Below are 20,935 nucleotides of genomic sequence, written 5' to 3' on the forward strand. Positions count from 1 at the left end.
GTTTTTGTTGATAACAAGTTGTCTAATTCCAGGCAGTGTCATTCTGTGGCTACTAAAGCAAATAAAGTGCTGTCTTGTATAAAAAAGGGCATTGACTCAAGGGATGAGAACATAATTTTGCCCCTTTATAGGTCCCTGGTAAGGCCTCACCTTGAGTATGCAGTGCAGTTTTGGGCTCCAGTCCTTAAGAGGGATATTAATGAGCTGGAGAGAGTGCAGAGACATGCAACTAAACTGGTTAAGGGGATGGAAGATTTAAACTATGAGGTGAGACTGTCGAGGTTGAGGTTGTTTTCTCTGGAAAAGAGGCGCTTGCGAGGGGACATGATTACTCTGTACAAGTACATTAGAGGGGATTATAGGCAGATGGGGGATGTTCTTTTTTCCCATAAAAACAATCAACGCACCAGAGGTCACCCCTTTAGATTAGAGGAACGGAGCTTCCATTTGAAGCAGCGTAGGTGGTTTTTCACGGTGAGGGCAGTGAGGTTGTGGAATGCCCTTCCTAGAGATGTGGTAATGGCAGATTCTGTTAATGCCTTTAAGAGGGGCCTAGATGAGTTCTTGAACAATCAAAATATCCAAGGCTATTGTGATACTAATATCTACAGTTAGTACTAGTGGTTGTATTTATAGTTTATGTATGTGAGTGTATAGATTGGTAGGTGTGGGTTAGGTGTGCTGGGTTTACTTGGATGGGCTGAACTTGATGGACACTGGTCTTTTTTCAACCATATGTAACTATGTAACTATCTCAGAGGTGTGGACATATTATCTATGTACCTGTGGCAAGTTACACTAGCAAAGACAACAAATTTTTAGGGCAATGGCCCACGGGGAGTTTAGTTGCCCTTGGTTAATCTCAGTTACCATGGAGAGCAAATCTCCCCAAAATGCCTTTGCATCAGCAATAAAGCAAATCACTGGTGTAAAGGCATATGCGTAGTTTTCCAAAGTCACGTGAAGTTCCCTGCAGGAGTAAACACGCGCATATGCCTTTACAGTGGCCAGCTGAAGCAGAGATTTAACTGGCGATTAACCTCCCCATGTGCCCTCAGCCTTAAGAATACAAAAAGATTTGTGCTGTAGGGCCCACACACCATTCTATGTATGCAAAAATTCCATAAGCTGCCCATGATAGCAAAGATCTATCACGGGCAACTAACTTGCCCTGTCGGGTGAAGACATAAGGAGCTACTAGTAGCAGCTACTTGTCACGGCTACAAAAACAGACAATGCTGATCATTTAATGATTATTGTCTCTCCATATGTTTCAGCAGAGGCAATTATCAGTATTGTCTCTGACAGGGTATTTTCGGGCATTTTGTAGCTGTGAAAAGTAGCTTCTACTAAGTAGCTCCGTGTGTTACTGTATAACTTGCAAGTAGTACAGAGGCAAAGGGGTATCTATTGTTATGGTAGGGTGCAAAAACAGTTGGAACTGAATTGACATTTTTTTGTATGTTGCACCCTGACCTGCACTCAGAGTCTACAGATGCATGTCTTTATATTCCAGAATGTAGCACAAAAACCTGTGCATCTCCCATGAATACAGAGTTGTCTGCAATCTGCATCACTGTATTCATAAGAGAAAATCTGGACACAGTATATGGATATCCCTTGAATGCCCACTAGCTTGCTGTCATTATGATGCACAAACTAGGGGGAACCAATGGGTGCAAGACACAGTGGGGCCCTGCACTTACCACCTGCCTTAAGCAGGCACTAAGTACAGGGCTGTGTTGTGTCCCTAAAAAATGCACAATGCTAGATTCAAAAGGGGAAAAATGAAATATGCATTGAAATCCAAGACACAAGAGAACAAGAGTTCTCTAACTGATCACAATGTTGCACCAGTGCTCTTGCATTTGAATCTGGGCCACTGAATAATGATCCTTTCTGTTATGAATCTTGGTCTTCTAACATTTCATCCAACCCCACAACACCTAGACAGACAAGATTACACATGAATAGCTATCCAGTATAGTAAATAAGCATTTACCCTTACCATAAATGGCTATTAGTCTAGGTCCTCCTTCTACAACTTTAGGCAGTGGCATTACTTTTGTGAGTACACGCAAAAAAAATATTTTTGCCAGCAAAACTGGTTAGCCAGGCAAGTAAGTTCCAAGTAAGTTCCGAGTATTAAGCTGGCCATACATGTTACAATAACGATCTTTCCTGCGACCATTGAGCGAAGGAAAGATCGTTCCTACCCTCCCCTGCCGTTCAGGGCTGAATCGTGAGATATGGCAGTAGAAACAATAGGAATTCTACCCCTATATGACGATTCAGCCCTAAACGCACCTTTTGCTCAAACTTTTGTCCCGTCCCAATCGGAGAGACGACCAATATCGAAGGCTTTTGCTGATAACGATCATCTTGTTGATCCACTGTACACACACCCAATATCATACAAAACTTTGGTACGATAATATTGGTGTGTGTATGTCCAGCTTAAGAGCTGTAGGCAACGGTACCAACTTGCATTGGTTTTGATGTAAGCTTTTTGAGAATCAGTGTCTGCTGCTAACGATTGCTTGACATAATCTGCAGTGCTAAATTAGATTAAATAGTCAAAATAGGAAATTCATTCAGCCTCATTTAATTGCTAAGCAAGGAAGAAACCAGAGCAATCAAGTAAGTCTTATCATCTCTGCAGTTTTAGTATTATAATTAGATTTTGTTTTCAAATAAAGGACACGTCTAGGACAGGACACATCTATTGGTGTTGCCATATCATTTTCTTTTATAGTCATATCAGTGTATTTTGTCTCTGAAAAAAGCAAGAGTCTTGTTATGTTATTCTGAGGTTAACCTTAACATATGTACTGACTGGGATATGAATACACCAAGTGGAGCCTTGAAGAAAAACATAGGGTGCTCATTTGCTACTTTATCTATAAATGGCAATGTTATTTAAATACAAATGTTATGATGGTGATATGAAAGACTGACCTTGTGCAATGTGCATAGGGCAAAAATTATCCAAATCAGTTAATAGAACAGGGAGTATGTTTTATTCCACTTAATGGTCATAAACTGTTTTTGTATACTTTTTTGGTTGAGATCAATTCTGAGGGAATGGAATAGGTTAAGCGGTATTGGGGCAGTGGACCTGACTGTAGCTGGGAAGGGTGGGAGCACATTAAATATTACCCTAAGTAGAAGACAAACAGGAGTTATTGACCTCTACTACTATCAATAATTGTACTGTTTACAAACAGTGCAGCTCAGAGGTTCCACCCCCCCCCCTCCGTATTTTTCTTATAACAAAGAAGAGGAGCAGCAAACATACCCCAGGTAAAACTATATCAAATGCAAAAAAGCAGCACAGGGCTACATTTGTGTGTGCTATGAAATACTTACATACCCAAAGCTTAAAGGAGAAGGAAAGTCAGTTTGGTATTTCACTGCCAATAGATTAGCCACATAAGTGCCACCTATAACTATATAACTATATATAACTCTATATTTATTCAGAAGAAAGCTTTAGCATACCTGAGTAAAGAGCCCTAGAAGCTCCCTCCGTTCCTTTAAGTTAGCAGCTGCCATTTTAGTGTGGTGTCAGTAGTTTCCTGCTGCAGCTTTAGCTGTTGGTAGCTCAGATCTCACATTCTGATGGGATGGGGAGGGAGTTCTTATGCATTCTTGTGGGAGAGGGGAGCAGGAGAAGAACAGATGAGAGAGCTGCACAAACTCAGGCCCCGGAAATGAAGGATTTTTCTGAGAGAGGAAGTCTGATCCCGAAGTACATGAGTACACAAAAAAGACAAGACATCCTGTGTTTCTTTTGATAGAGGACTCAGTGCAGCTTTTCTGTGAGTGCTTATAGCTGTATTTACATAAACCTTTCTGATAAAGTTTACTTAGTTTTTACCTTTCCTTCTCCTTTAATATGTAAATTACAAAAGAAAAGCCCACTTAATAACATGATACAAATTGCTTTAAAGATGAACTAAAGCTTAACAAAGAAATGCTATACATAAGGGCAGATTTATCAAAGTACGCATTTTCGCCAATTAAAAGCATGCCTGGAAAAAATTCGGACTAACCACGATAATATCTGATGTGCGTTAATTGCATGAAAGTTTGTGTCGTGGTCATACGAAAATATCGTGGTGCGTTCCGAACGATACTAAATTTTCGTATACATTCGATCGTAAACAGCACAAATACCTTTCTGACTTCGAACCTTCAATGCATGATTTTGGAAGCCTTCCATGGGACTCAATGGCACTCTGCAGCTCCAACCTGGCTAAAAGAAAGTCACGATACCGAAGCTTGAATAAATTCCGAAACTTTCGTAGTCACTGTGACAAATACAATTCAGTCGCACAAATTGACACAAAGCATGAAAAAGTTTAATGAAGTTTAAATTTAATGAAAATATCATGGAAATTACACACAGTTCTAAAAGTTAGAAAAAATACAATTTTTTCCCATTCGGACTCATTCAGACTTTGATAAATGTGCCCCATTGTGTTTGGAGCTTCTGTACCAGCCCAAGGTGGTTACAGCCCTATAGCAGTGAAAATATGTACCACTAAAGATGCCCCCTGTAGCTCCCCATTAAATTTTCTGATTTGCAGCATGTTGCTGCTGTTATCCTTTGTTTATATAGCACCACCATATTTTGAAGCTTTACAGAGATTAAACATCATATACTGTACATTCATCTCTGCTACAAGCTACAATCTAGGGCAGTGCTGTCCAACTTCTGTGGTACTGAGGGCCGGAATTTTTCCGACCTACATGGTGGAGGGCCGATAATGGAAGCCAGTTTTGATCACTCCCCTTTTTGAAACTGCACCCACTTGAAACCACACCTGTGTTATCACATGACCATACCCATATTAATGGTTGTAGTACAGCAAAAACCTGCCATACTCTGCCTTCCCTACCCTGCCTGTGTGTGCCATACTCTCCCTTCCCTACCCTGCCTGTGTGTGCCATACTCTGCCTTCCCTACCCTGCCTGTGTGTGCCATACTTGGCTGGTTTGTGCCATACTTGGCCTGTGTGTGCCATACTCTGCCTGCCCTACCCTGCCTGTGTGTGCCATACTCTGCCTGTCCTATGCTGCCTGTGTGTGCCATACTCTGCCTGCCCTATATTAAAAAACTTTTTAATTGCAGTACCACCTCAGTATATGTTCTTTTTGTAGTGTGCAGGGATTATTTGTGGGTTTCTACTGCTCCTACAGGAGGTGTGAACAGGGGAACAATGTGGGTGATTACAGTCTGAGCCTGAGGTGTGAACACTGCAGGGGTTGAACAATGCAAGGATTAAAAGGTGTGAACAACACAGGGGATTACATTTTTAAACAATACAGAGGGTTTACAGCCTGAGTCTGAGGTGTGAACCATGCAGGGGGGGCAGTTAATCACAGTACTGATACCATTTAAAGCTTACACAAGAGTAAGCCATCAAAGCAGCCAGACAGGTGGGGGGCCACACAGAGCGGGCCGCCAGTTGGACAGCACTGATCTAGGGTCCCTATCACATTCATACACACCAAGGCCAATTCTATCAGGAGCCTGTCTATATGTTTTTGGGGTGCGCACAGGCACATGTTCTGCTTCATGTTTTCTAACAGTCCCTAAGTTTAGCTTCTTCACAGCAGCCTAGAGCTACTAGGACATGAGTTTCACTGACAAAAAATATGGTTCATTTTGTCATGGTGGATGTGACACCTTGTGACTTACAGTTAGCATTTTACCACACCTGCAAATGCAGGGACAAGTCCAAGTATAATACCCCAGATCACATCACAAATTGCAGATAAAATACCTCATAGAACAGACTGCAAAACGGGGCAAGAACTAGGGGTAGGCACCTGCTTAGGGCACAATAGTTAGGGGGCACTAGCCAGGTACCTCACTTGCCAATCCCTAGTCTGGGATCTCTTACCCCTGCTGCTCATTTCATGGTGCTCCCCCCCTCCAAGACATCTGTACACCTTGGGGCTGATTTACTAATCCACGAATCCGAATCCGAATGGGAAAAATTCGGATTGGAAACGAACATTTTGCGTCTTTTTCATATTTTTTGCGATTTTTTTTCGTTGTCGTTATGACTTTTTCGTAAATTGTCGCAACTTTTTCGTAGCTGTTACGACTTGAGCAAATTGTCGCAACTTTTTCGTAGCCCTTACGATTTGCTCGTATATTGTCGCGACTTTTTCGTATTGAGCGCTCGTAAACGGCGGGCAAAACTTTCAGACTTTGCATGATTTTGGAAGCCTCCCATAGGGCTCAATGGCACTCTGCAGCTCCAACCCGGCCCAAGGAAAGTCTCCCATAGGACTCAATGGCACTCTGCAGCTCCAACCTGGCCCAAGGAAAGTCTCCCATAGGGCTCAATGGCACTCTGCAGCTCCAACCCGGCCCAAGGAAACCCTCCCATAGGGCTCAATGGCACTCTGCAGCTCCAACCTGGCCCAAGGAAAGTCTCCCATAGGGCTCAATGGCACTCTGCAGCTCCAACCTGGCCCAAGGAAAGTCTCCCATAGGGCTCAATGGCACTCTGCAGCTCCAACACGGCCCAAGGAAACCCTCCCATAGGGCTCAATGGCACTCTGCAGCTCCAACCTGGCCCAAGGAAAGTCACGATACTGAAGCTTGAATGAATCCGAAACTTTCGTACTCAGCACGATGGCTACGAAAAAGTTGTGACAATTCGCACAAGTCGTAACGCTACGAAAAAGTTGCGACAATTTCCGAAAAAGTCGTAACGGCTACGAAAAAGTTGCGTCAATTTACGAAAAAATCGCAAAATACTGATCATTACGAAAAAAACGCATTCGGACGCTTTTTGGATGTTTGTGGATTAGTAAATGTGCCCCCTTGTGTGCCACGTACCCCCTTCACGACGTCCCCGCTCATTCGCACAATCATGCCGGCTTGGCTTGTCTCTGCTGCAAAATAACTGTAAACCCTGTTCCATATAGTATAGCCCAGAACAAGACAAGATGGCAGGATAATGCAGGATAAAAATTGCCAATTCCATATATAGCATGAAGCTCCCAGAACACATGATAATATAAATCATGTACAACATCAATTTCATGTAAAAAACAGCAAAACACATGTTAATATATAATTTAATCCACGTATAATAACTCTGTAATGCATGGCTGGATAGATATAATGCCAAGAGTACATAGTAGTAAACATACAATCCAGATTGTGTATAAAACACCAGAAAGTATTGACAAGTTATAAATCAGTGCTAGTTCCATGTATAGTAGCCCAGTGACAATTTTATGTATAAATCTCTGTTCTGTTTACTGTATGACATTTATTAGTGCTGGATTGGGAGACTTTACATGCCCACTACCTGGTAGCAGTGGTCTACTCTTTTTGTTCTTGTTTCCACTCCAGTTCTGCATTTGTGTAGAGATGCTTCTACTCATCTTTTTTTTTGGAAAGTCATCCCAGAACAGTAGAGACTATTACAGCATGTAGTGAATGACCAGCTTCATATTTTTTTAACTGAGCCGTCAGACATTAACTGCTGTTAATATAGTTTATGTCCCTGGTGACTCTAAACTACATGGAGACCAAACTATCCATTAAACAGAAAGGTACTCTATATTTGGAAGGACTAAGTTGTTTTTTTTTACTATCTTGACATTTTACATTTGCCATTGGTGTCTGCAAAATTTTCTAACCTGTCTGATCAACTAAACGAGCGATCGGCATGGTACAAAAATTATCGGGACGATAATTCGGAGCCCACACATCGATGCATGTATGGCTAGCTTTAGACTGCAGGCCCACTCTGTCTTCAACTCACCTTCTTAATAGCTTCTTATATACTGTATTATACTCTATTTTACCTTCCATTTCTCTTCTTTGTTCTCATATAAAATAGCGAATGGACATTGTTAGGTATATGTGGAAAATGATAGGGAGCAGCAGCCAGGACTTTTATTCAGGTATACCAGCCAGCCAGTCCGACACAATGAGGCCCATTCATTAAAGCACAAATTTTTGCCAATTAAAAGCTCGACTGGAAAAAAATCGGAGTAACCACGATAATTACTGATGTGCGAAAATTGGGTGAAATTCTATGCTTGGTCGTACGAAAATATTGTGGTTGCGATCCGAAAGTCACAAAATTTTTGTATCCGAATGATTGTAAACACCGTGAAAACCTTTCTGGCTGTAGATGATTTTTGCATGATTTTGGAAGCCTCCCATAGGACTCAATGGCACTCACAGATCCAACTTGGCCAAAAGAAAGCCACAATAACAAAGCTTGAAAGAATTCCAAAACGGTTGTAGTCTTTGCGAAAAATACAACTTTTTGTGGAATTTAACGAAAACCACGAAAAAGCATACTATTTTAACAATATTATAGTGGTCAATACAAAAAGTTCTAAAAATGAGAAAAAAATATGAGTTTTTCTCAAAAAAAAAATTGTGGTTTTGTGTCTCAACCCTCTCTCCTTGTAGATTGTAAGCTCTTTTGGGCAGGGCTTTCTTCACCTCTTGTATCGGTTATTGATTGCTTTATATCAGGGGTGGCCAGACCTTTCTCATTAGCGATTGACTGATGCCCGGGGAATGCGGAAGTGCGGCGTGAATGCGTACGTACGAATTCATGCACTTCCGCAACCCTGGCTTCATCGCGGCCCACCAGAAATCCACGCGGGATCAACTGGTGGACCGCGATCGCCGTATTGGCCACCCCTGCTTTATATGTTACTCTATGGGGCCGATTCATTAAAACACGAGTTCAAATGCCGAATGGGAAAAATTCGGATTGGATACGATAATTTCTGAAGATCGCAAATATCACAAAAATGCTTACGAAAAAATCGCATTAGTCACGATAATTTTGTATTGGTGATCCAAAAGTCACAACATTTTCGTACCAAACGATTGTAAACAGCGGGAAAACCTTTCCGATTTTTTCGTGAAGCGTACGAAAAAGTCGTGCGGGCGTTGAAAAATTAGGCGAAAATACACTCGGGGCATTTGAGAGCGTTTGTGGATTAGTAAATATGCCCCTATATGTCCAATGTATGAAACCCACTTATTGTACAGCACTGCGGAATATGTTGACGCTTTATAAATAAATGTTAATAATAATAATAATTTACGGAAAATGGTTGGGGGCAGCAGCCAGGACCTTTTTTCTGGTATAACAGCCAGCCAGACCGAAACTACATGTCTACTTTAAGTTCTTCCCACTATTTTGGACATTTAGGGGGAGATTTACTAATCCACGAATCTGAATCCCGAAAGATAAAAAATCGGATTGGAAACGAAAATTTTGCGACTTTTTTGTCCTCGTTGCAATTTTTTCGTATTTGTTGCAACGTTTTCGTCGCCGCCACGAATTTATCGTATTTTGCGCGACTATTTAGTCACCGTTGTGATTTTTTCGTATTGAGCGATTGTAAACGGCGGAAAAAACCAATCCGATTTTTTCAGACTGCGACGAAAAAGTCGCGGAACATACAAAGAAGTCGCGACAGTCGCAAAAATACCGATCATTACAAAAAACCGCATTCGGACGCCTTCGGACCGTTCGTGGATTAGAAATCGTTTAGGAGTTCGGGACATAACAGCGGACACCAGTGATAACAGTGACACAACCCGGCCGGGCCCCCTTTAAACGCCTGGGCCCAGGACAACTGACAGAGTTGACGCAGGGGAAGAGGAGCCGGAGGATGCAGAAAAATTCTGGCGGCGGGGGGAGAGGACTGGAGGATGCTTGGGGGGGCCCTGGGGGATGGGGATGCTTGGGGGGGCCTGGGGCAAGGTGGAGGATGCTTGGGGGGGCCCTGGGGGAAGGTGGGGGATGCTTGGGGGGGTCCTGGGGCAAGGTGGGGGATGCTTAGGGGGGGTGCTTAGGGGGGGCCTGGGGCAAGGTGGAGGATGCTTGGGGGGGCCCTGGGGGAAGGTGGGGGATGAATTGTGGGGGGGGCCCTGAAGGAAGCAGCAGGATGCTGGGGGGAGCTGAAGAATGCTTGGGGTGCCCTGGAAGAAGCAGCAGGATGCTGGGGGGAGATGAAGAATGCTTGGGGGGCCCTGGGGGAAGGAGGAGGATGCTTGGGGGGGCCTGAAGGAAGCAGCAGGATGCTGGGGGGAGCTGAAGAATGCTTGGGGTGCCCTGGAAGAAGCAGGAGGATGCTGGGGGGAGCTGAAGAATGCTTGGGGGGCCCTGGGGGAAGGAGGAGGATGCTTGGGGGGGCCTGAAGGAAGCAGCAGGATGCTGGGGGGAGCTGAAGAATGCTTGGGGTGCCCTGGAAGAAGCAGCAGGATGCTGGGGGGAGCTGAAGAATGCTTGGGGGGCCCTGGGGGAAGGAGGAGGATGCTTGGGGGGGCCTGAAGGAAGCAGCAGGATGCTGGGGGGAGCTGAAGAATGCTTGGGGTGCCCTGGAAGAAGCAGGAGGATGCTGGGGGGCCCTGGAAGAAGCAGGAGGATGCTGGGTGGGAGGAGCGGGAAGAAGCCGTAAGGAAGCTGCGGAGAGCGGGCCATTGTATGGGGACACTGGGGGAGGACCACCAATGTTTTAGGGGGCCCTGCGCTGGCTAGCAATGTTTTAGTGGGTCCCTGCCCTGGCACCAATGCAAAACGTAACCCTTGGCCACAAATGTTTTATGGGGGCCCTGGCTACCAATGTTTTAGGGGGCCCTCGCTACCAATGCCTGTGTGTCCCTTGTGTTGATGGGAGGGGCCATTGGGGGCGTGGAAGGGTGGGGCCCAGAAAATTTTGTTGTGAGGGGCCCCGCGATTTCTGATGGTGGCCCTGAAACCATATTATTATTAATAGGTATAGTGTTGTACTTGCACCCCCCCCCCCCGTTATTTAGGTGGACTCTAAGCATTCCACTTGGGGCACCTTAGTTTACTCCTGGACCCCTTAATCCCTTCTCTTCATTTTCACAACAGTCAGGTATTTACAAACTGTCCCCACATTTTTGTACAGATACTACAAGATATGCACATCTGGCGGTTTTTAATCATGTAATTCTATGCTCTTTGTAAATGGACACAGGCCGCCATTCTTTATCGTGCACTACAACACGTGCCTACAAAGCGCGTCCCCATCACCCTACACCTAAAATGGCGCCCCAGCTCCGCACACAAACAACTTCCCCATCGCACCGCCCTGAGTGGGCGTGGCTAGCCGTAGGAAGGGCGGGGAAAGTTCTCCCAGAAGGACGTGTGTTTGCGTGCTCGCCTTGTGCGCGCGCCTTCTCTTCCTCTTCTTCCCGCTCGGCAGGAGAAGCAGCAGCACCATTCGGGAGAGAGCGCTGTGCTATGCCTCGGGGCGCAATGGATGTGAGTATGGCGCTGCGGAGTGGCGCTATTAGCGCCTGGGCAGGCTGTTACAGTGTGACTGTGAGGAAAGGCGGGTTTATTGCAGAGTAGCTGAGACAAGAAGGCCGGGGGGCGAATGATTTGCATGTGGCCTTGCACTTGATACCAGTGTTCTTGTAGCGGTATTGAGCGCAGAAAGCGAGGTAAGGCTAGGCGGCATGCCCCTCCCCCCATAGCTGCTCTGGGTGCCCGGGCCTGCAAATGGCCGCCAGCAGGAAGCGAGGCGGGGAGAAAGGAAAACGGGAGCCATTTGGACCTTGTTTCGTAACTGACTAGTGCAGCCGCGATTTTGTGCTAAAACAAAGGCGCCTTTGCTGGGCCGCTATTAGGGGTCTCAGAGAGGGGGGGGAGCATAAAGGGCTTACTGTACTGTGTCACTAATCACTACCTGTATATGAGCGGCAGGCAGCGCACTGAGGCAAGTGGGAGGTGCCCTACACATGGCGAAAAGCGTCACTTCCGTCTCTTACCCTCACATGTGGCCCCGGCCTTTGGCGCTATTGTTCTCTCAATGCAGCCCTCACAGTGCGCAACCTGCCGCCATCACTGGCTGCTTCCCACAGGGGGAATGTTTAGGGCTCCTGGGACCCTTATAAAGCTACACTGCTCATATGCAGCAGCTACTGAGTATGGCTAGGAGGCGAGTGAGGGGAACAATTGTATCTATTTTGAGCTGCAGTCATTGGAACTCTCTCTTCCCTCCTCTATCAGGGTTGGGTAGTCCTCCCTGCTGCTAAACTGCAGCCCATTGCATGCTGGGGGTTGTAGTTTAGAACCTGGGAGGCTATATATTTCTGCTGACTCCTACCTGCTGCTAAACTGCAGCCCATTGCATGCTGGGGGTTGTAGTTTAGAACCTGGGAGGCTATATATTTCTGCTGACTCCTACCTGCTGCTAAACTGCAGCCCATTGCATGCTGGGGGTTGTAGTTTAGAACCTGGGAGGCTGTATATTTCTGCTCTGACTCCTACCTGCTGCTAAACTGCAGCCCATTGCATGCTGGGGGTTGTAGTTTAGAACCTGGGAGGCTGTATATTTCTGCTGACTTCTACCTGCTTCTAAACTGCAGCCCATTGCATGCTGGGGGTTGTAGTTTAGAACCTGGGAGGCTGTATATTTCTGCTGACTCCTACCTGCTGCTAAACTGCAGCCCATTGCATGCTGGGGGTTGTAGTTTAGAACCTGGGAGGCTGTATATTTCTGCTGACTCCTACCTGCTGCTAAACTGCAGCCCATTGCATGCTGGGGGTTGTAGTTTAGAACCTGGGAGGCTGTATATTTCTGCTGACTCCTACCTGCTGCTAAACTGCAGCCCATTGCATGCTGGGGGTTTGTAGTTTAGAACCTGGGAGGCTGTATATTTCTGCTGACTTCAGGTGTGTGTGATACACCTGTTAGTTGGGAATCTGCATTTAAAGGCATTTTTGCACGGCATGGCCAAGATGAGATTTGCTCACAGTATCTTAATTTTTGTTCATGATAAAGCAAATCTATGCTCAATCCTTGTATCAGCTGACTTGTAATGGGAATTTTTGTTTTGTTTTAGGACCACTGGCCTTCCACAGACGATCAGGTATTCATTCTACATAAACTATATTTAGTGTTGATGCTTTCTGAAAATTTATTGTAGCCTCCATTCTTTGTTTGGCCCTTATGCAGTTGTGTCATAATTGAAGGACAGTGAAAAATGTATGGCAATATTTGGCCAATACTTCTTTATATAATGCCATAGTCTCCCACAGCACTTTGCAGATCAAAGGGATGCCAATACAAGGCACAAGTTCAAATATACAAACGAACCTTTCAAGAAGTGGCAACATTACGATGCATGTTGAAATGGGCAACTAGCAATTGCTAAGCATGCAATATCCACTTATATTATAGGTATGGGATTCCTTATCCGGAATCCCGTTATCCAGAAAGCTCAGAATTACAGAATGCCCATCTTCCACAGACTCCGTTTTAATCAAATCGGAAATTTTAAAACTGATTTCTTTTTTTCTCTGTAATAATAAAACAGTACATTGTAATTGATCCCAACTAAGATTGAAATAATCCTTGTTGGAGGCAAAACAGTCCTGTTGGGTTGAATTAATGTTTTATTGATTCTTCGGTAGACTTAAGGTATGGAGATCCAAATTACGGAAAGACCCCTTATCTGGAATACTCTTGGTCCTGAGCATTCTGGATAACGGGTCCTATACCTGTACTAGTTATTTCAGTGGTTCTCAACCTTCCTAATGCCGCGACCCTTTAATACAGTTCCTCATGTTGTGGTGACCCCCAACCATGAAATTATTCCTAAGACCATAAAAAATGTGTTTTCCTGTGGTCTTAGGCGACCCCTGTGAAAGGGTGATTCGACCCCCAAAGGGTTCGCGACCCACAGATTGAGAACCCCTGAGTTATTTGATTTGACATACTTCAGTGTGAAAACAGATGGGATATACTCTGTTTTGCATGGGTGACTTCTCAGCTCTATTAAACATTGGATAAAATTGTTTTGAAAGTAAGCTCCATTCCATCTTCCTGGTTTGTATGAGCTGCTTAAAACCATATTGACAGTCTACTGTGAAGCTTCTGTATAAACAACCCCGTCCCTTTCCTTTGACTTGCATTCTTTGTATATTTAGCTGCTACTTATCTTGTAGCATTGCTTCTAAGGGCATAGAAGAACATGACTTTACTTTAATTTTTTGACATGTCATTCAACAAATAAGCAATAGCGAAATAGCATGTTCAGCACAACCCCTATTGGGCTAAGTTAGGAACACAGGGTATACCGCCCATTTAAAGGAGATTAGTAGTTAAAATTAGAAGACTTTCCTATTGACAGGTTAAGCCTCAGACCATGTTTGTCTACAGACGTATCTGGGGTTTTCCTTATCAGTGTACAAAACAATATTAAATGCTGTTCATTTGTAAGTGATTAAAGTCAGGTTTTTATTCAGAGCTCGTTGAGATTTTGTATGAGTGCCCAAACTGTCAGTGTATTAAGGTTTGCCAGCAAATTAGGTTAGTTGTTGTAAAACCATAGTTCTTAACATTTTTCTTTTTTGTATAGGGACACGAACCAAAGGAACCCGAACAGCTAAGAAAGCTGTTTATTGGCGGCCTGAGCTTTGAGACAACAGATGACAGCTTGAGGGAGCATTTTGAACAATGGGGAAAGCTCACAGACTGTGTTGTAAGTTATTTTTACTATGATTGCTCAGTTTCATGACCTTTATACCCATGTTAACAAAACTACATTGACACTTAACTATAAACTCTTGTTTGCCTGTACTTTGGATATCAGTAAGGTTGCATGCTGCCTTATGTAGTTCAACATACTATATCTGCATTTCAAATCAGAATTTGTCTGTTTCAAGATCTGCCTTGGTTTTTCTTGGGGATTGTTGTGTAGGGGGGTATATATGTAAATATCTAACCCTGGAAGATTAGAGAACAAGTTCTGCAAAACTTTGGCAGCAGCCCATAATTTAACATTTCTGATAGTTTGATACTGTCATTGCTTCTGTATTAAAATGTATGCTGCCCTTCATTTTTCAGGTTATGAGAGATCCACAGACAAAGCGTTCCAGGGGCTTTGGGTTTGTTACCTACTCATGCGTAGAGGAAGTAGATGCTGCTATGTCTGCAAGACCACACAAAGTTGATGGCCGTGTCGTTGAACCTAAAAGGGCAGTTTCCAGAGAAGTAAGTCTATTTTGCCTTAAATGTTTGTTGGTTTTTCTGTTTGTGTTTTTATGAAGACTCACTTTTTACTGTTTCTTATTAGGATTCTGCAAGACCTGGCGCACATCTAACAGTAAAGAAAATATTTGTGGGCGGAATCAAAGAAGATACAGAAGAATACCACTTGCGTGACTACTTCCAGAGTTATGGCAAGATTGAAACCATTGAAGTTATGGAAGACCGGCAAAGTGGGAAGAAAAGAGGATTTGCATTTGTTACTTTTGATGATCATGACACAGTTGACAAAATCGTTGGTAAGTGTCCTTGATGGTCATTTCAAGGAAAATATCATTTGCTGAATTAAAAAGCTCATCAAGGCTTTTGTAAAAAGCTTTTTGTGGTAATTATTGCTGTTCTTTGAGAATTCAGCTGTGACTTAGGGCTACTGTTGTATGCTACGTTCTAAAGTTTTTAGGATGCCTAATTGATATATTTTAAGCAAATTTAGCTTAGCAGAGTTCTAGATATCTGAAAAGACTTAGAGTGCTCTGAAACAGGTGATTGCAAGAAGGTGAACCAGATTACATTTTCTTGTAAGCAGGGCAAATTCATTGCATGTCTTCATGGTCTGTTAAATAGAAGTGTTTAGCGCAGATGGCAGTTTTCCTTTAAAGTTATTAAAGGGAAGGTTGTATTGGGTGCACTTAAAATTAAAGGTATTTGTAGGCTGCTTTTCTGTTTATTTTTTATATTTTGTGTATTTATATGCTTTTGTGGTAAAAATGCATTTTTCCTCTTTTAGTTCAGAAATACCACACAATCAATGGGCACAATTGTGAAGTGAAAAAGGCTCTTTCCAAACAAGAAATGCAGACAGCCAGCGCCCAAAGAGGTAAGTTGATCCGTTTTACATTAACTCATTTGTGATCTTTTTGGCTTTATGTTTCTAAATGTAACTAAAACTTTCTAGGTCGTGGTGGAGGAGGAAGTAATTTCATGGGCCGAGGCGGAAACTATGGCGGTGGTGGAGGTGGTGGTGGAAACTTTGGCCGAGGTGGTGGATTTGGCAACAGAGGTACGTCTATTGCCTATACTGTGTTTTAACAAGTAAATACTCCTGTATCTCGTATGTGCTGGCCTGTTAAAAAAAAAAAAAAAAAAAAAATTATATATATATTTTCTATACTTTTTCTCCTCCAGGTGGCTATGGTGGTGGTGGTGGTGGAGGACGAGGTGGTGGTTATGGCAGTGGTGGTGATGGCGGCTACAATGGATTTGGTGGAGAAGGTAAGACACTGTCTAGATATGTGTAGACTGCTGTACTGCTCATTGGACTCAAGTTTAAAACAGACTTGTGAACACTTTTTTTTTCCAGGTGGTAATTATGGAGGTGGTCCTGGCTATGGTGGCAGAGGTTATGGAGGCAGCCCAGGCTATGGAAACCAAGGTGGTGGATATGGTGGTGGCGGCAGTGGAGGAGGAGGAGGAGGATATGATGGCTACAATGAAGGCGGAAACTTTGGCGGTGGTATGTTCTAGTAGTTAGCTCCAATTATAAGATTGTAGTTTTACTTATGCTTAAAGGCGTTATTCATCTTTGAGTTAAATTTTAGAATAGCGTAGAGTGTAATCTGAGACAATTTGCAATTGGTTTAAATTTTTTTTTTGTGGGTTAACTATTTCACTTTGTTCAGCAGCTCTCCAGTTTGGAATATCAGCAGTTATCTGGTTGCTATAGTTCAAATTTTCTTTAGCAAACAAAGTAGTTTCTGAGACTGATATAGGAGAGGGCCCGAATAGAAAAATAAGTGAGGGGAAAAAACTTAACAATAAAACTAGCCTCACAGAGCAGTTGGGTTTTTGGCTGCTGGGGTCAGTGACCCCCATTTGAAAGTTGGAAAGGGTTAGAAGGCACATAATTAGGAAGCTGTAAAAAAAAAAAATGAGAACCAGTTGAAAAGTTGTTTAGAATTGGCCATAACATTTTAAAAGTTAATAAAGTAAAGGTGAACCACCCCTTTTAAATGGAAATTTTATGAAGTAGGCAGTGGTATACTGAAAATTGTCTCCCCGTGCAGGCTTTTTTTTCCACCAAAAACATTACTTAAATCCTCCAATAACAAAAAAGGTACCCAAATCGGCATCCTAAATCTGCCTCTATGGGCCTCCTTTAGATTGGCAACATCAGGCATCCTGATAGTTTGTCTTGGGTTTAATGCTTATTTGCAGTTGGAGATGTTCTCCAAGAATAAAGGGCTACGTATGTGGTGCACATTAGGTGCAGGAACTCACTAAACATTATACAAATATGTTTATATATCCTTGACCAAATGTTTGAACAGAGTAGCATGCCTTAAGAGTGAGCTGCTGATTATTAAGCTGCACGTCCACTTTAACTGTATTTAGTATAACTACATTTTTTTTTTTCTTAACGGTGACCTCTTATTTATAAAGCCATGTTGCCCATATTGAAATTGGCTAACTGGAAACCATACAACTTGGTCTCTTAGACCAGGTGGCTTTAAAACCACCTTTAAAATTTGGAAGAAACAGTGACTTATAGCTTTGTACTATTAGTGCGGACTATTCAACTTTTTGGAACTGTAAATGATTTTGTAACATTGCAATTTAGGAAACTATAATGACTTTGGAAACTATGGAGGACAGCAACAATCAAACTATGGTCCCATGAAAGGTGGCAGCTTCAGTGGAAGGAGCTCAGGAGGAAGTGGCAGCGGTCCCTATGGTGGTATGTACAATGTACATAGCTATTATAAAGATTCGTATTTATTTTGAATTCACTGTAACATAATTGCGTTTTTTTGCAGGCGGATATGGATCTGGTGGAGGTGGCGGCGGCGGAGGAGGTGGTGGAAGTTATGGGGGCAGAAGGTTTTAAGGCTCCCAACAGAAAAGGTATTGTATGTATTGATGTCTTGTTTGTGCTGTTGAGTCAGTTAATGGTTCAGATGAGTAATCCTTCTCTTGTCCTATATCATTCAACAGGCTACAGTTCTTAGCAAGAGAGCGAGGAGTTGTCAGGAAAGCTGCAGGTTACTTTGAGACAGTCGTCCATGCATTAGAGGAACAGTAAAATCTACCACAGGAGCAGCGATGATCCATAGGCAGAAAAGTTACTGCAGCTTAAACAGGAGGCATTTCTTGTTCAGGACTGTCATAGCCTCAGTTTGCTAAAAGTGCAGCTGATGATTAATGCAATGTAGTGTTGATTTAGATGTACATTCCTGAGGTTTTTTTTTTTCTAGTTCGTCACCCATATTCCCCATTACATCAGGTATAACTGCCCTGTAAATTGTGTTAGTGGTACCAGGAATAAAGAATTAAGGACTTTTTAACTTTTAAACTTGTGTAGTACAGTGTTTTCTCACTTGTCAGGGCATAAAGCATTGCCCAACAAAATAAACATGCTTTCTTTTATTCCTAATGGAGTTAGTGTCAGACTTTCTTAAGTATCCCCTACTACTGAGAGAATTTAAAGTGCAATTCAAAGAAATTCAATGCCAGTTTTCAAACAGGCCTTTTTTGTAATATAAGCTGTTGCAAAGATTCGCTAGTTTAACCTCACAATCAGTGGCTACTGCTGAACAGTAATTGATTAAAGGGGATTTCATGCCTAAACAAGATAATGGGAGTTATTTCTCTCATTAAGAACACTTTTGTAGGTTTAGATTCAGCTTGTTTCCAATGAATATATTGCTGGTAATGGCCATGGTACACCATGTTTGCTGCCTCAAAATCTGATGCTAGTAAATTTAGTTGCCAGTGAGATTATATTGGCTATCAAGAAAAAGGCAATCTTTCACCAAAATCTATTAGGGCTCATCACAAAGTGAAATGTGTACTAACATGCACATTAAGGTGGCTTATTTCCTTTGTTTCAGTTAGTTTCAACTCTAGCACTGTCCATGACGCGTAGGAGCAAAACTCTTGTTTGCTTGATTGTTTTGTATTTAGAATCTTGTGCCTCTTTGGTTAAAAGCTGTAAGCAGGCTAATGTGGGACTTTGGTGAGCTCCATATGAATGTTGTACTTGTCATTAGATCCCCTTACTCATATGTTGACCTAATAAACTAGATTGAATCTGTGAGCTTGCTTGATTCCTGTAAGAGCTCATTTCTTTGTCTTTGTAAATGTCCTTTTGCCATTTTAATTGGAAATGTGAAATGTCACACTTCAAAGCATTACTTGGCATGCCAAATAGGTCCTTTCCTTTTTAAATGGCTGAAATTGGCTTCTTTTAACTGTTGTCATGCCTGGCATAATGAGAAAATATTTCATTTTGTGCTAGCGGAGATGTGGAAGTAATATGTCAGACTTTACTATAATGTAAAGATTCTGTAAAATCGCACTCTTGTTGAAGTGCTTTTGGCAAGGATGTTTTTGTTCTGAAGGTAACGGAGCTTACAGAAATATTTGTAAGCATTGGATATCATTGTCAACATCAAATAAACTGATGGAAAGCAAGAATAGATTTTGCTTGATTTGATTGAGTTTAGAAATGTAATTGGTAAGGGTTGGCGGGATGTGTTTAATACTGGTGGGTTATATGCCTCTTGGGTTGGGGTAGTAGACAATATATTTTGAATTCACACTGTTAAACGTACCTGGTGCAGCTATTGCATGAAAATGTGCCCTTGGGCATTTCCAGCAAAAACAGTGCTGTTCATCTTCTGAATTTGGAGCATTTGTCCCTTGTGCTCAGCTACAAATGTAGCAGTTACCCATAAAGGAAAATTTAATGGTGTTCTAGTATACCATTTTTTTTAATCTGAATTGCTCAGGTCAACCAGATGTCTGATGTCCATTAAACGCTGCCTGTATATCGGATGTCATACAGTAGTAGGCCTGTAGCAAATGCTGCACCCAAATAGTGTACGTTCCTGCGCTCCCTGGAATAGCTGTAGTAATGCTTTAGATTTTGGAGTTTTGTTGCCTTAAATTCTGTAAGGAATTGGCAACCTCACATTCATGTTTTCTGTTTTATTGGGCTTAGTGGCCCTTTTTCATGAATGTTGATATCCAGTAATGGTTTGGAGGTCCTGATTGGCCACACAAGTCGTTGTATTTGATTGGCATAATTGAGATCTTTATACAGACTTGTTTTAAGCAATTGATTGTTAGTTTCTAATAGCAGACTTTAAAGGGGGTTATTCAACTTAAGTTAACGTTTAGTTATAAAATGACCTGTTCTAAACAGTGCTCCAGTTAGGCTTTGTGGGGTTTTTTTTTTTTTGCAACTTTGGAATTATCTGCCACTTCAGTTTTAAAATGACAGTTAAAAAGACTTGCTTTGTGAGCCTTTGATTTTAATATATTCAGGCCTTTCCTATTCATCTTCAGTGTCTTGTTCAAACCACCACTACCTGGTTGCTAGGGTAAATTGGACCCTTGCAACAAGATAGCCGCTGAACTTTCAAACAGGAGAGCTGCAGAACAAATAAGTCTCATAATATGACTCTGCGTCATACAAAGTTTAGTTTTAAGGTGAACTACCTCTTTAAGCTCTGCAGCTTTATTACATCTGTTGTGCTGATGGCTTAAGAGTTTGAAAGAGTGTATAAATGGCTTCTTCAATGACATTATTCTCCATGTTCTGTGCCACTTTTCATTTTTGCAGCAGCTTCCCACAAGGTGTCAGATTTGTCAGCGTTCAACAGACCATGGAAACTTCCTAATAGAATTATTAAAATTAGTTATTTTATCCCTGGGGCTTTTCAACATGATTGGTTCAGTTTTTCTTGTCACTTGGATTTTGAAGTTTTGTGGCCAACAAGCAGCTGGGATCTGGGAGACAATACTGAAAACTGTATAACAAAGTACAGGAACTAATCTGTAAATGTGTTTAAGTTGGGCGTTTATTGCTAACTGCAAGTGTCCCTGGCACTTTGTCGGG

At 42.5% G+C, this 20,935-nt stretch overlaps 1 protein-coding gene and 1 long non-coding RNA gene across 3 annotated transcripts; one reads left to right on the forward strand and one right to left on the reverse strand.

Moving 5' to 3' along the window:
• Window positions 1–11,069: 11,069 nt before the first annotated feature.
• On the forward strand, window positions 11,070–19,124 carry hnrnpa3 (heterogeneous nuclear ribonucleoprotein A3). Of its 2 annotated transcripts, NM_001126556.1 has the most exon segments (12): window positions 11,169–11,303; window positions 12,890–12,916; window positions 14,408–14,530; window positions 14,896–15,042; window positions 15,125–15,335; window positions 15,824–15,913; window positions 15,992–16,096; window positions 16,222–16,308; window positions 16,397–16,549; window positions 17,654–17,770; window positions 17,850–17,937; window positions 18,028–18,463. In NM_001126556.1, coding segments are annotated over 11 exon segments (1,152 nt in total). In that variant the 5' UTR covers window positions 11,169–11,282; the 3' UTR covers window positions 17,921–17,937; window positions 18,028–18,463.
• Window positions 11,212–12,242, reverse strand: LOC116407751. Its single transcript, XR_004220549.1, has 2 exons — window positions 12,151–12,242; window positions 11,212–12,069 (listed from the first exon to the last, which is right to left on the reverse strand). It is a non-coding gene; the product is annotated as an uncharacterized LOC116407751 (long non-coding RNA).
• Window positions 19,125–20,935: the final 1,811 nt, after the last annotated feature.

The sequence above is a fragment of the Xenopus tropicalis genome, chromosome 9 (genome assembly GCF_000004195.4).
Source record: "Xenopus tropicalis strain Nigerian chromosome 9, UCB_Xtro_10.0, whole genome shotgun sequence".
Classification (NCBI taxonomy): domain Eukaryota; kingdom Metazoa; phylum Chordata; class Amphibia; order Anura; family Pipidae; genus Xenopus; species Xenopus tropicalis.

Excerpts from the sequence above, each read along its gene's own strand:
- hnrnpa3 (XM_031892499.1), top strand. The coding sequence starts at position 11,085 with ATGGCGCCCCAGCTCCGCACACAAACAACTTCCCCATCGCACCGCCCT. Across the intron at positions 12,917-14,407 it reads GGCCTTCCACAGACGATCAG|GGACACGAACCAAAGGAACC; the intron begins GTATTCATTCTA and ends TTTTTTGTATAG. Across the intron at positions 17,771-17,849 it reads TGGCAGCGGTCCCTATGGTG|GCGGATATGGATCTGGTGGA; the intron begins GTATGTACAATG and ends GTTTTTTTGCAG.